General features: G+C 41.3%; 1 protein-coding gene across 1 annotated transcript in view; it reads right to left on the minus strand.

Annotated features, from left to right (window-relative positions):
* Positions 1–372: 372 nt before the first annotated feature.
* Positions 373–15,400, minus strand: part of psmd2 (proteasome 26S subunit ubiquitin receptor, non-ATPase 2) — a 70,159-nt gene continuing 55,131 nt past the window's right edge. The window contains exons 18-21 of the mRNA XM_078410188.1: positions 9,685–9,779; positions 8,656–8,782; positions 3,527–3,645; positions 373–1,830 (exon numbers count right to left, since the gene is read on the minus strand). Of these exons, the coding sequence (XP_078266314.1) occupies positions 1,648–1,830; positions 3,527–3,645; positions 8,656–8,782; positions 9,685–9,779 (524 nt within the window). The 3' untranslated portion in view covers positions 373–1,647. The remainder of the gene's footprint in view (positions 1,831–3,526; positions 3,646–8,655; positions 8,783–9,684; positions 9,780–15,400) is intronic.

Genomic DNA, 15,400 nt, shown 5'->3' on the forward strand with positions numbered 1-15,400 from the left:
GCTGTAAATTTAATTCAACTTTACATCTAGAAAAATACTTACCACAATACTAGTTCCTCTTTAATTGAAAAATCGTAAACCTTTAATCTCTGTGCTACGTTATATCATTTGCAATGCAAAATTTAATTTGCATTGAATCTATTAAAGTGCAATAGTTATGGACTAAATTGGTAACTGTGTACCAAACATGTCGTGTTGGATGATTATGCAATGGTCACGGTCAATCACAGACACAAATGCACACAAATTCACCATGCTTAAATTGACATGAATGGACATTTAAAAATCATATATTCTGATCAAATAATTCAAAATCACAAATTACATTAAAATAAGTCAAAAATTAAAAGTAATTACTTTAAAAGCTGAGTTAATTTTAAAGGTATATTTTGAAAGAATCCAAATTAATAACTATGTAAAATATTTGCGGTATTAGTGGGTTTCATTAGACATAAGAAAATAGCTAAACTTGCTGCAGTACTGTAGTAATTTTGTTCTTTTAAATGCAGATGGCCTCTCATGCAAAGCTACAACCAAGACCCTTTGACATAATTTGAATTTTAGCTCAGATTTCATATAGTAATTAGCAAAACCATTTCTTAATTAAAAGTGCATTTTGGCAAAGGTTTCAACCTCACATTTCTATGATAACTTGTATTAAACTGTGAAATACAAAATTGAATGGGACTAATCAGATTGCTTCCATGGGAGCTGCCATGGATTCCAATGGCCTACTCCAGTGTCAGAACAAGATAGATAAAACCCACACACTCAAAGCTTTTCATTCATGACCATCCTCCAACTCATTGAGATACCCAGTCTCATCGCTGACTGGTACATTCAACTAACTAACCATACAAGATGCCAGTAGGCAGCAGGTTCGGAAGTTTATAAAAGCCATAGCGAAATCTAAATCTCTTTCTTGAATATATTGTCAATCCAAAGATTAATTGTTAAAATATGAAAAATATAAGTAGGATCACTGGGTGGCGAAGAGGGCAGGGGAGGGGTCCTTCAATTATCAGTAAAACAAATAAAAAACAATCAAACTCAAGATATCTTTCTCAAGTTCCTATTCTTCATTCAAAACACACCGCTGGGAGGAAGAGGGGATGATGCAGTTAAGGCTAATTGTTTTCTGAATGATTTTCACTTGCATCCGAGATTTGTTTGATTAGCGAACATGGTGAGCATGACGAAGAACATGGAAACCGTTCATTGGTTCTACTTGTACACGGTGGCTTTGAAAGATTATTTTCAAACCTGATCTGAAGTTCTCCTCCTTTCGACAATGAGTTGAATATGATTGTGCTATTCATCATGTGCACCAATAACTTTTTAATATGGAATGTTAATAGAAAAACATTACTATAATATTAATACTGCCAAGAAACCAAGATCTATGGACCAGAAATAAGTTTATTTAGATACAGTACTGTAGAATTATAACAAAATTTAATGAAGTACATCCATCATGCGGTAAAGTAATACAAAATATAGAAGTCTGAACCAAAATTCAAAACTGGCTCAAGAGTAAGGTTGACAATATTTCACCAATGGACCAGCAGTACTTGCAGACTTAGATTTATGGGTGACTCTTCTCCAAAAAAAACTCCATATACAGAGGGGCCAAATATTAGCTACAAACTACACACTGTAATTGGGATTTTTGCGCAAAATAACAAACCCCTCGAGGATTGGGGTGAGAGGTAAGTATTCTTCGGTTGCCAACTCAGCTCTTTCTCCGTGTGCTAATAGAACGGGCGTAGTGTGCGTCTGAAATCCTGTGATAGTCTTGGGCTTTCCTGCTTGCCCTACAACATCCACAGCCTGCAACAAAAATAAGCCAAAATTTTTTTAATGATCTGATTCACACTTTAGATACCTAGTCCTATTCCATTTCCCCCTTAAACCTGTATAACATTTCCAGTTGCTGACACAAACTAAGCTGACATGGAAGAATAATGCCATTCGAACTCTAATATTCTTTAAGTTCTAATCTAAAAGATCATAATGCCTCCTAATTAAATACCTACCATTCAAAGAAAACAATAGACAATAGGTGGAGTAGGCCATTCGGCCTTTTGAGCTAGCACCGCCATTCAATGTGATCATGGCTGATCATTCTCAATCAGTACCCCTTTCCTACCCTCTCCCCATACCCCGGTATATACCTCAGGCAAATGGTGGGATAGAAAGAAAAGATTTTCTTTTAAAAAAATTTCATTTAGCAGACATTGAACTTGTAATACATTGAATTGCAAAAACTTGGGATATTGATACTATATAGCTTAACATCCACTACTAAAAGGCACACATGAAATGAAATTAGATTGAAATTAACTATAGATACCGGGTGGCGCCAGCAATGGCCGCCTCGCCAACAGTCTGTCTGTCCCTTCCTTCTTTGTTGTTTGTTTGTTTGTGTTAAATGTATGTTTTTAGTGTTCTTTAGCTTGTTTTATGTGGGGGGTGGGGGGGAGTTGGGGGAATCTTTTTTAAATCTCTTACCTCGACGGAGATGCGATTTTCCCCCGTATTATATCTCCGTCTGCACTGCGGCCTAACATCGAGGAGGCGGCGGCATTTGCTGGAGATCGACTTCAGGAGCTCCACCGTGGGAGCCTGCGGACTTAACATCGCGGAGCTCGCGATCCCTGTCGGGGAGCAACTTTGGGGCTCCAACTGCGGGAGCCTGCGGACTTTAACATCGCGGAGCTCGCGGACTGGTTAGAGACCGACTTCGGGAGTTTCAACCGCCCCGAAGGGGGGGCTTCGACCGCCGACTGCGGATGGTTCGACTGCCCCGACCCCAGGAGAATAAAAGAGGAAGTAGAATGGACTTCCATCACAGTGAGGAACATGGGGAATCCGCTGTGGTGGATGTTTATGTTAAATTTTATGTAGTTGTGTGTCTTGTTGCTTTTTAAAAAATATGGCTGTATGGTAATTCGAATTTCACTGTACCTTAATTGGTACATGCGAGAATAAACTGACCTTGAAACCTTGATGAATATTTGAACGTCCAAATGTTATCAGGAATTCAGTTTTGAAAGTAACTAACTCTATATTGCCACAAAAAAGGATAAATAAATGAAATACTTAAGCATTGCTTCCCTGTCTTTTCAAACAAATTCTAGCTTTGTTGGATATTGCCATCAACTCATGCTGTACATTTCGCAGTAACGAAGGACTGTGTAAATGTTTGACATTGGAAGATTTTTGTATGTCTCATCTTGGTTTTTGGAGATTTCTTTACCAATGTTACTGTCCCCATGTATCTTGTCTTCTACTTGCCCAAATGATCACAGATACAATCGAAGACACAAGATATGAATTTATACCCAAAAAACAAATACAAGTTATCAGGACAAGTGCACAGGATCAGGATTCTTGACAAGAGCACAGAACTTAACACTCTGCAGCATTTGTATTTTTCCTTAAGAGAATCACACCTTTTCTAAGAAAGCGATTATGAGAAAAAAAAAATTTTTTTTAAAGATGACAGCAATATCTGCATTCATACCTGGCCAACACGGACCGACACCGGCAATGGATGAAGCTCTTCATCGAATGTAACTAGCATACGAGGCTGCATTGCAGCGACCAATCCATAGAGAATATAATGGGACTTCCCAAGAATTACTGTAAATAAAATAAAAAAATTATTTAAACTTACTAAATTTTCAAACTTTGCAAAGTTCCCCAGATTTATAAATGAACTGATCGTAATTTCAAGGCCACACAAATGCCAGAAAATGACAATAACTAACTTCAAAAAAGTCTAACATGCAACGTTCAGTTACATTAACATAACCTAGTCTTGCATGATCAATATCATGGACGTCATTATTAACCAGAAATTTAACCGGGTTCGAAACATAAATACCACAGCTACAAGGACAGAGATGCGGTGCTCTGCAGCAAGCAACTGGAAAAATCACATGTTCAGGAGGCACATGTTCGTAGTATGACAGAACACCCTTATTTTGCCTGGATGTGCAGTCCAACAACATTCAAGCTCAATATTATTCAGGACAAGGTAGCTTAATTTCCTCACCACTGCCTCAGCACCAGAGAGTCTGAAGAAGGGGCCCGAGCTAAAATGCTACCTGTCCATTCCCTCCACAGAGGCTACCTGACCCGCTGAGTTCCCCAGCACTGTATTATGCTTAATTCTAGTATCTGCAGTCTCTTGTGCAGCCCACTTCGTCAGCACCTCATCGAACAATCTAAAGCTGTGGTTGCAGTGTGTAAGATCTGCAAACTCCATTTCAGTTACTTGCTTCTTCAATGCCACAATCCAAACATGTAATCTCTGCCTGGAAGGATAATGGCAACAGATGCATGGAAAAGGCACAATCTACAAGTTAATCTCAAAGTCACACCATCATTATTTAAAATACATCTTTCATTCCATCATGGTCACTAGCTCTGAATCTTAGAACCCTCTACGTAACTAAGCAGCAATTAAGGACAAGGCAATAGACGTGATAAATACTAGCAATGCCCGTATCCCGTAAATGAAAAGAAAACTGCTTCATACAGAGTGATGTGGGAAGGTTGTGTTTTGGACGGTACCCCTGGGACTAGTGGTGTGCCTCAGGTTTGTTGCTGAGCCCATTGCTGTTTGTCATCTATATCAATGATTTGGATGAGAGTGTGCAAGGCATGATTAGTAAGTGTGCAGATTACACTAAAGTGGGTGCTATTGTAGATAGCAGAGATAGTTGTCAGAGATTGCAGCAGGATCTCGATCGGTTGGGGAGGTGGGCTGAGGAATGGTTAATAGAGATAAATAGAGAGAAGTGTGAGGTGTTGCATTTTGGGATGTCAAACCAGGGCAGGACCTTCACAGTGAATAGCAGGGTTCTGGGAAGTGTTGAGAGCAGTAGGATATAGGAGTGCAAGTAGATAGTTCCTTGAAAGTGGTGTCACAGGTAGATAAGGTAGTCAAGGCAGCTTTTTGGCACATTGGCCTTCATCAGCCAGAGTACAGTTGGGAGATCATGTTAATGTTGAACATATTGTTCTGTTTTGGCCACCCTACTGTAGGAAAGATGTTGTTAAGCTGGAAAGGGCGCAGTGAAGATTTACGGGGGTGTTGCCAGCACTCAAGGGCCTGAGCTGTAGGGAGAGGTTTGGCAGGCTAGGACTGTGTTCCTTGGAGCATAGGAGGATGAGGGATGATCTTACAGAGGTGTATAAGATCATGAAGGGAACAGATAGGGTGTATGCGCAGAGTCTTTTAACCAGAGTTGGGGAATTAACAAGCAGTGGGCATAGGTTTAAGCTGAGAAGGGAAAGATTTAATAGGAATCTGAGGGGCAACACAGAGGGCGGTGGGTATATAGAATAAGCTGCTGGAGGAGGTTGTTGAGGTAGAAACTATAACAACTTTTAAAAGACATTTGGTCAGATACACAAATAGGAAAGGTTTAGAGGGATATGGGGCAAAAGAAGGTGGCACTAGTGTAGATGGAACACCTTGGTCGGCATGGGCAAGCTGGGCCTGTTTCCATTCGAGATGATTCTTATATTAATAGAATGATAAAAGTGTGGATTTATTCATTCACACACTTACCCCCCATTCCAATATAAATGGCTTTCCCCCTTTTTAAACTGGTGTTTCCTTTTTGTGTGTAAGCCTGACTGCTTATTAACCAGTTTAATTATTTTATACAACTATTTCATTTTACAGAACTGAAGCACAAGCATTATTAACAATGTAACAAGTGTTTTCAAAAACAAAAAGATGCTGAAAATACTCAACAGGTCAGGCAGAAACTTGAGAAAGAAAATAACGAAAGCCCGTTGGACTTGAAAATTCCCAATAATTATTTACTACCAGAATTTGCAATGATACCAGAAATCTGTGATTTATTTGATATTTTCAGATCAGTTTGTATTTTTACTGCCTTAGCTGTTGTAACCTTGTACTCTCTCCTCTTCATATTTAATCTCATCTTTCCAGAGAGCTTCCCTTTTGTTCTGCTCTCCTGCCTTTCTCTTTCGTTAAAATCTATGTGCTTTTAGCTATAAATAAAACAGGACATTTGGTAAATACTCAGGTCAGGCAGCATCTCTGGAGAAACATGTTTCAGGCCAGTCATCCTTGATCGGAACACCAGTTTATTGCTGTTCTCCAGCAGCTGCATTATTTTAAATTATCTTCAATTATTCTCAGTTCTAAGGACAGTACAGCGACTGGAAATGGTAATTGCTTTTCTCTTCCTAGATATTGGTTATTTCAGGTTTCCAGCATCTGAAGTAACTAGTTTTCCGAATAAGTGCCTTTGCTTAGATGCTAAAAGCAATTCACTAGGTACTAATCCTTAAATTTTCAGGTGCTTAAACTTTATCCAAGCTTAGTGATTACTCTGGTTTTTATAGTCCTTAAGTTCTGGTAGCATGTGTAGCAAAATAAATTTTCACTATAATTGAGGTGCTGTTTATATTGCTATTATTATAGATTCTTGGCGAGCTTGTTGCAATAGTTAGAAAGATTGAAAAATAATCTATAAAAGCAAAGCACTGCAGATATGAGAAATCTGAAATAGAGCCAGAAAATCCTGGAAACAAACAGGATCTATGGAGAGAATATAAGTATTGTCAATATTTTAAATCAGAAACTTGAAACATAAATGTTTCTCTCTCCAACTTGGAGTACTTCCAGTATTTGCTTATAAATAGAATTGTTGATGGAATTTGTCTGACATCATCATAATTTGTCTTGCACGGACCATTCCTATTTAACACGACGTCCTTAAAAGAATCCTTGTTTAGAAATATCTTACAATTGTTAACTATTGACAGATTCTAGGACTCGAAAGGTGTAGTATCACATTACAAATCATTAATGATATACCAAGTACCAGCATAGAATCTCCACACTTTCCACTTCACTTTCATTATTTTAGTTCCCTTCTGAATGAAAAAAAACGGAAGCAATTGTCAGTCTGGGTTGCGGATCAAATTACTGCACAGTAATGGTGCCGTGACGCAGCGGTAGTGTTGATGCCTTACAGCGCCAGAGACCCGGATTCCATCCTGACTACGGGCACTGTTTGTACAAAGTTAGCACGTTAGAAGGATGAGAGGGGATCTTATAGAGATGTATAAAATTGTAAAAGGACCGGACAAGCTAGATGCAGGAAAAATGTTCCCAATGTTGGGCGAGTCCAGAACCAGGGGCCACTGTCTAAGAATAAAGGGGAGGCCATTTAAAACTGAGGTGTGAAGAAACTTTTTCATCCAGAGAGTTGTGAATTTGTGGAATTCTCTGCCACAGAAGGCAGTGGAGGCCAATTCACTGGATTAATTTAAAAGAGAGTTAGATACTCTAGGGGCTAGTGGAATCAAGGGATATGGGGAGAAGGCAGGCACGGGTTACTGATTGTGGATGATCAGCCGTGATCAAAGTGAATGGCGGTGCTGGCTGGAAGGGCCAAATGCTTCCTCCTGCACCTATTTTCTATGTTTCTATGCTCTCCCTGTGATTGCATGGGTTTTCTCCGGTGCTCTGGTTTCCTCCCATACTCGAAAGACATATAGGTTTGTAGGTTGTGTACGAAGGAACTGCAGATGCTGGTTTACACCAAAGAGAGACACAAAATGCTAGAGTAACTCAGTGGGTCAGGCAGCATCGCTGGAGAAAAGAAATAGGTGACGTTTCGGGTTGTGACCCTTCTTCAGACTGAGTCTGGGGAGAGAGAAACTAGAGGTATGAAAAGGTACAAAGAACAAATGAATGAAAGGTATGAAAAGAACAAATCAAAGGCAGCACTGATAATCAAGGAAAGGTGGAGCCCACAATGGTCTTTTGTTGGCTGTGGAAAAGGTGATCGCGAAGGGATACGAAGAGTGAAACTGAGCACTGTCGTCCGGCTTAGTTTCACTGTTCGTGTCCCTTTGTTCTCACCATCGGTGGCTTTAATTTGTTAAAGCTTCCACTATAAAGTTAAAAAAGGACTGCAGTCTAGTATAATATCATGCCGAACGATATGCAGATAGCCCAAAATTACTTCCTCATGGGAAATTAAACAAATGTACAAATCATTAATCTACAGAAACACTAGCTGTTAGTAATATGGAATGATGTAAAAATATTATTGGTTATAGAAAGTATTATTTTCATTAAGTGTGGTGACTGAAATTAATACAATACTTTTTAATTTAAGAAAATAAAAAAATGGTCTCACTAATTAATGATGATATCTATCAGGTGAAACTGAAAGGAGGAATCTGCATCTTTTCAATTCCCCAGCCAGAGCGTTCTGCACTCTGAATCCAAGTACACTTAAAAACGGAGATCTCTGGATAGTAGAGGTATCAGATAAGGGGACAGGAAGAGGAATTGAGTTGATGCCAAAGATTGGAACAACCATGATTTAATTGAATGGCCTCGGCCTGCTTCTAATGTTGCAGTGAGTTATTTTAGATGTAGTTAGGCTTGTAAATATCCAGCATTTAAGAGTATTGCTTTATTTAAAGGCGATTTTAAAGGGAAGGGATTAGCTTTAAAAGGCTTTAAATGACCCAATATCAACATAGCGCTCCAATTTTACATTCTTTCAATTCTCAGACATCAGAAGATTAGTAATAATTCTGTTAACTACAAGTTCTGGAGCTTTACTGAGTAACGTGAAAACTTACTGTTCTTCACATCAAGGAAAGAGACCAGCACAGTGAGAAGCCCAGCCACTGCTACTTGGCTCATGAGTTGTCTGTCACTGTGGTATGGACACAGTGTGAGTGTTCCCTTTCCAAGATGAGTCAAACCCTAGTCACAGGAACACAAAACAACATCTTAAATTATCTTAACATCAAATCCTAAAGATTAACAAGTACAGCAACGACAATGAATCCAATTTCAGCTCTAGCCCCACCAGGCATGTCTCTTTTTTAAATGCCCATGAATGTAGTGCGTGATCACTGTCATGAATTACACAGGCTTGCAAGTGGACAAGATGGCTACTGTCACTTTTTCCTTCCAGTGAAAGAAGGTGCTCCACCTAGTGCTCCAAGTAAGAATTGATGAAATGATTGCAGTTTGAAATAAAGGCCCAAATTTAAAGTCCTGGTATTAATTTAATGTCAGACATATTGCCCAAGACAACATGGGAAAGAATACTCTCTCTGGCAATGATGGTGCATCACTTCCCAGAGAACACATTTTGTAGTTCACTGATGACATTAACCATTTGGAAAAAAGAAAGCACTACTCTACAAATTAAAATGTTAATTTACGCCAACACAAATCTATGGATTTTCACCTGACCACTTCAGCCAAAAATTTCCTTTCTTGAAGGTATAAAAATTATTTTCCTAGTGTACCATTTCACGTGTATAAAGCTTCTGCTGTTATTTGAACTATTATTCATCTGAGGCGCTTGATGTGCTTGGACAGTGATTCTTTCAAATTTCATAAAAAACAGAGTGCACCAGTTGATAGGAAAACTGGATATTGTAGGGAAACAGCAACTGAATTGATGATCACCATAATATTTTAAAACTAAATATATCTCGCCATTGATTAAAGGATTAAAATGCGTAAAATGGTTGATACACAAATTAACTGAGCTGCAAATCAACAGGTAGATTTCAATATCACTTTAAACCATTCACTGATAACCTTCATTGATAAGCAATTATAAATTACTGACATGAGAACTAGGCACCCACCTGTGCTATTCTAACCATGAAAAGATTATTTGGATCCTTCGCATGGTACTGTGCTAATTGTCTCAGCATGGCAGCCAACCTGGCATTGTTAGTACCTTAAATAGAAAGATAGTCAGGGCAGCAAAATGTACCAAATATAGTCATTCAAAACATTTATTCCAGAAATTCTTACAAAACTTACACGAGGTTTTAAGGCAGCAAAGCTCACCAAAAAAAGCTTGTATATACTATACAAGGCAAACTTATATACTGAAACTCACAAACTGAAATTAGGTTTTTGAATTTGACAATAAATAATTCTAAAGGAATGGCAACATTAGGTTCAAATATATCTTGGATCAAGATATTCAAATCTTCAGCAAGTCAAAATAATAAAAGGAGATAGGTTTTGATGGTTTTAAATAAATAACATTACAATTTAACGGCAGAGATCATCTGTTATTTCAAGCCCACTCATATAAAGGAGATATAAAGGAGTAGTTGCATTAGATCACTAATGTAAACTGTTTCCATGATCAGTCATGCTTGCAGCACTGCTCAGCATTCACAACTACTAAAACGGGACACTGATATTCTCGAAAGGCATCTGGGCAAATCACCAAACTTAACTCTATTACAGCACGTTTACATATAACCCACCACATATGGATTGCACAAGATATGAAATGCAAGGAAATAGAGGAGTCAAATTAAAATTGAATGGCGGGGAAAGATTTGAGGAGTGCCTGTATTAACAGTGGCTATGAATTTTGAAAACATCACTTATTTCTATATCAAGTTCTAAACTACATTTGAATCCTCAGGTCTCAAAATTAGTTGGAGTCCCAAAATGAACAAAAAGGACATGTATCCCGCTTAGGATTAAAGAACCGTCCACAAGGCAAAGTGCACAATGCATCAAGCAGAAGATGGCCACCTTAAGGTTTCAACTAATGAGAAAAACATAGAGCATAGTACAATGCATAGTACATCAGTCTGAAGAAGGGTCTCGACCCGAAACGTCACCCATTCCTTCTCTCCCGCGATGCTGCCTGACCTGCTGAGTTACTCCAGCATTTTGTGAATAAATACCTTCGATTTGTACCAGCATCTGCAGTTATATTCTTATAGTACAATGCAGCACAGGTACAGGCCTTTCGGCCCACAATGTCTGTGCTGCACATGATATCAAGTTAAATAGTTTTCCCCTATCGGCACGTGATCTATAATCCTCTATTCCCCGCATATCTATGTGCCTATCTAAACGCCTTTTACAAATATATAAAGAGTAAAGAGATGCAAGAATGGAAATTGAACCCCTGGAAAACGAAGTTGGAGAAGTAGTAATGGGGAACTAAGAAATGGCGGATGAACTGAATGAGTTTGGTTTTGCATCATTCTTCACAGTGGAAGACACCAATGTGCCAGAAATTCTAGAGAATAAGGGAGCGGAAGTGAGTGCAGTCACTATTACAGAGGAGAAGGTGCTTGGAAAGCTGAACAGTCTAAAGGTGGATAGGTCACCTGGACCAGATGGACTGCACCCAGGTTCTGAAATATATAGCTGTAGAGATTGTGCAGGCATTAGTATAAGAAAATAACTGCAGACGCTGGTACAAATCGAAGGCATTTATTCACGTGGTGGCGCCTAACGGCAGCGGCTGACTAGCAGTCTGTCCGTCTTTTTTTTCCCTTTTTTTGTTGTGTGTCGGTGTTGGGATGGTTTTTATATATATATTTTTTTCGGTTGTGTATGTGTGGGAGGGGGTGGTGGTGTGGGTGGGTGGGTGGGTGTGGGGGGACGGGGGGGGGGGACGGACGGACTTTTCTCTTCCTCACGGCGCGGGGTGCGGCTCGGCTGAGGGGCCTAACATCGCCCGCTGCGGCTCGGCCGCTGGACTTTACATCACCCGGTGCGGCTTGGCCGCTGGACTTTACATCCCGGTGCGGCTTGGCCGCTGGACTTTACATCCCGGTGCGGCTTGGCCGCTGGACTTAACAGTGCCCGGTGCAGCTCGGCTGCGGGGCTTAACATCGCCCGGTGCAGCTCGGCTGCGGGGCTTAACATCGCCCGGTGCAGCTCGGCTGCGGGACTTTTCACCGCTGGTGCGGCTCGGCTGCGGACTTGACATCGCCCGGTGCGGCTCGACCACGGGACTTAGCTGCGCAAGGCTTGGTCGCGGGCCTTTCATCGCCCGGTTCGGCCGCGAGACGTTTCAGCGCCCGGTGCGGGGACTGTGCGAGTCGGTCGGGGACGAGCTGTCTGTCCGTGGGCGTGGGGAAGAGAGTGGAAGTTTTGTTGCCTCCATCACAGTGAGGGGGTGTTTGGAGTCACTGTGATGGACGTTTGTGTTGGGGTTATGTGTCTTGTGTCCTTTTTTTTTTCTATGACTGCTATGTAGTTTCGTTCGGTACTTCGGTACCGAACGACAAATAAAGCTCTGTTATACCTGTTATGTTATAATGCTGGAGTAACTCAGCAGGTCAGGCAGCATCTCGGGAGAGAAGGAATGGGTGACGTTTCAGGTCGAGAAGAAGGGTCTCGACCCGAAACGTCACCCATTCCTTCTCTCCCGAGATGCTGCCTGACGTGCAGGCATTAGTAGTGATCTTTCAAGAATCAGTAGAATCACGCATGGTTTCAGAGCACTGAAAATATCACAATTGTGACTCCAACGATTAAGGAGCAAGTGAGACAAAAGAAAGGAAATTATAAGCCAGTTAGTCTGACTTCAGTGGTTGGTAATATTTTAGACTATTATTATCGGGGTACTAGGAAGCACATGTTAAAATAGGCTAAAGTCAGCATGGTTTTGTTAAGGGGAGATGGTGCCCTGTTGGGAGTATTTTTTGAGGAGGTAACAAGCAGGATAGACAAAGGAGAGTTGGTGTACGTTGCTTACTTGAATTTTCGGAAGGCATTTGACATGAGGCTGCTAAACAAAATAGGAGCCCATGATATTAGAGGCAAGATAGTAGCATGGTTAGAAGATTGGTTGTTTGGCGGAAGGAAAGAGTAGGAACAACGGGGCCTTTTCTGGTTGGCTGCCAGTGACTAGTGGTGTTCCGCACCACTGACTTATCAGGATGAGGGAATTGATGGCTTTGTGATCAAGTTTGGGGATGATTCCTTTTCAGAATGGCAGGCAGTGGCGAGTGGAGTGCCACAAGGCTCGGTGTTGGGGCCGCAACTGTTTACCATATATATTAATGATTTGGATGAAGGAATTAGAAGTAACACTAGCAAGTTTGCAGTTGACACAAAGCTGGGTGGCAGTGTGAACTGCGAAGAGGATGTTAGGAGGTTGCAGGGTGACCTGGACAGGTTGAGTGAGTGGGCAGATGCATGGCAGATGCAGTATAATAATATAGATAAATGTGAGGTTATCCACTTTGGCAGCAAAAACAAGGAGGCAGATTATTATCTCAATGGTGTCAGGTTAGGTAAGGGGGAAGAGCAGCGAGACCTGGGTGTCCTTGTACCACCAGTCACTGAATGTTGGTGTGCAGGTACAGCAGGCAGTGAAGAAAGCTAATGGCATATCAGCCTTCATAACGAGAGGATTTCAGTATAGGAGTAAAGAGGTTCTTCTGCAGTTGTACAGGGCCCTGGTAAGACCACATTGTGTATTGTGTACAGTTTTGGTCTAATTTGAGGAAGGACATCGTGTAATTGAGTCAGTGCAGCGTAGGTTCACGAGATTGATTCCTGGGATGGCGGGACTGTCATATGAGGAAAGATTGGAAAGACTAGGCTTGTATTCACTGGAGTTTAGAAGGATGAGAGGGGATCTTATAGAGACATATAAAATTATAAATAGACTGGATGCTAGATGCAGGAAAAATGTTCCCAATGTTGGAGGAGTCCAGAACCAGGGGCCACAGTCTTAGAATAAAGGGGAGGGCAATTAAAACTGAGGTGAGAAGGAACTTTATCACCCAGAGTTGTGAATTTGTGGAATTCTCTGCCACAGAGGGCAGTGGAGGCCAAATCACTGGATGAATTTAACAGAGTTAGATAGAGCTCTGGGGGCTAGTGGAATCAAGGGATATGGGGAGCCATGATCACAATGAATGGCGGTGCTGACTCAAAGGGCCGAATGGCCTTCTCCTGCACCTATTTTCTATGTTTCTATGTTCTATGATATGAAGATAGGTGGAGGGGCAGGTAGTGTTGAGGAAACAGGGTGATTGCAGAAGTACTTCAACAGGTTGGGAAAGTGGATAAACGTGGCAAATGAAATACTGCGTAGCAAAGTGTACAGACATGCACTTTGGTAGATGGAATTGGGAGATTTCTAAATTGGGAGACGTTTCAGAAAATGGAGGTGCAAAGGGACTTGGGAGTGCTGGTGTAGAATTCCCAAAAGGTTAATTTGCAGGTTGAGCTAGCGTTAAGGAAGGCAAATGCAATATTAGCATTCACTTCAAGGCGACTACAATAGAAAAGCAAGGATGTAATGCTGAGGCTTTATCACATGAGATCACATTTGGAATATTGTGAGCAGTTTTGAGCCCCATATCTGAAGGTGGATGCGCTGCATTTGGAGAAGGTCCAGAGGAGGTTTACAAGAATGATACTGGGGATGATTGGGTTAATGTATGATGAGCGTTTGATGGCACTGGGCTTATACTCGCTGGAGATTAGAAGGATAAGGAGGCGGAAACCATTGAAACCTAGCGAATAATGAAAGACCCAGATAGAGTGGACGTGGAAAGGGCGTCTCCAGTAATGAGAGAGCCCAAGATCAGAGGGCACAGCCTCAGAATGAAAGAAAGTACCTTTAGAAAGGAGATGAGGAGGAATTTCCTTAGCCCAATGGGGTTGAATCTGTGGAATTCATTGCCAAGAGGCCAAGGGTATTATAAAGGCAGGCAATGATAGGTTCTGGATTAGGAAGGGCATCAAAGGTTATGGGAGAAGGCAGGAGAGTGGGATTAAGAGGGAAAAATATATAAGCCATGATTGAATGGTGGAATAGACTTGATGGACTGAAAGGCCTAATTTTACTCCCATGTCTTTGGATCTAAATGTCACTAACGTAAGTGACTCCATCCCTGGCAGCACATTCCAGGCACTCAATGCTCACTGTGTAGAAATACCTGTCCCACAAAACCCCTTTAAACTTCAATAAAAAACACATGGTGCTGAAGTAACTTGGTGGGTCAGACAGGATCTCTGGAAGACATGGATAGACAATGTTTCGGGTTGGGACCCTTCTTCAGACCGATTGTAGAAGTAGGGAGAAATCTGGAAGAGGTTGGGGTGGGATAACGCCTGGCACGTGCTAGGTGAGGATTTTTGATTGGCAGATAGGTGGTCAAAGTCTAGAGATATAAAGTGGATGGGGAGGGCAGGCAGGCAGGATGATGCATGGCGGCAGGGTGTTACCTAAATTTGGATTATCTTTAAAATCATCTGCCAGAGCTCTTTCCTGCCCCCTTTTTGCCTTCCCGATTTCCTCCTTTAGCATTCTCCTCAGTTCCCGAAACTCCTCCAGGGACACACTTGATCCCAGCTGCCTATACCTGTCTCAAGCTTCTTCTGTATTCTTGACCAGGCTTAATTTTGCTCTTCATCCAAGCTACCTTACACCCACCTGCCCCAGCCTTCATTCTGAAAGGAAGATTGCATGTCCTCAACTCTTGTCAGCAGACTTTTAAAAGCATCCCACTTTCCAGACGTTCTTTTCCCTGCGCCTGCTCCAATCGACTTGAGCGAGTTCCAAAGTTGGCC

This window comes from Rhinoraja longicauda, chromosome 13 (genome assembly GCF_053455715.1).
Source record: "Rhinoraja longicauda isolate Sanriku21f chromosome 13, sRhiLon1.1, whole genome shotgun sequence".
NCBI lineage: Eukaryota > Metazoa > Chordata > Chondrichthyes > Rajiformes > Arhynchobatidae > Rhinoraja > Rhinoraja longicauda.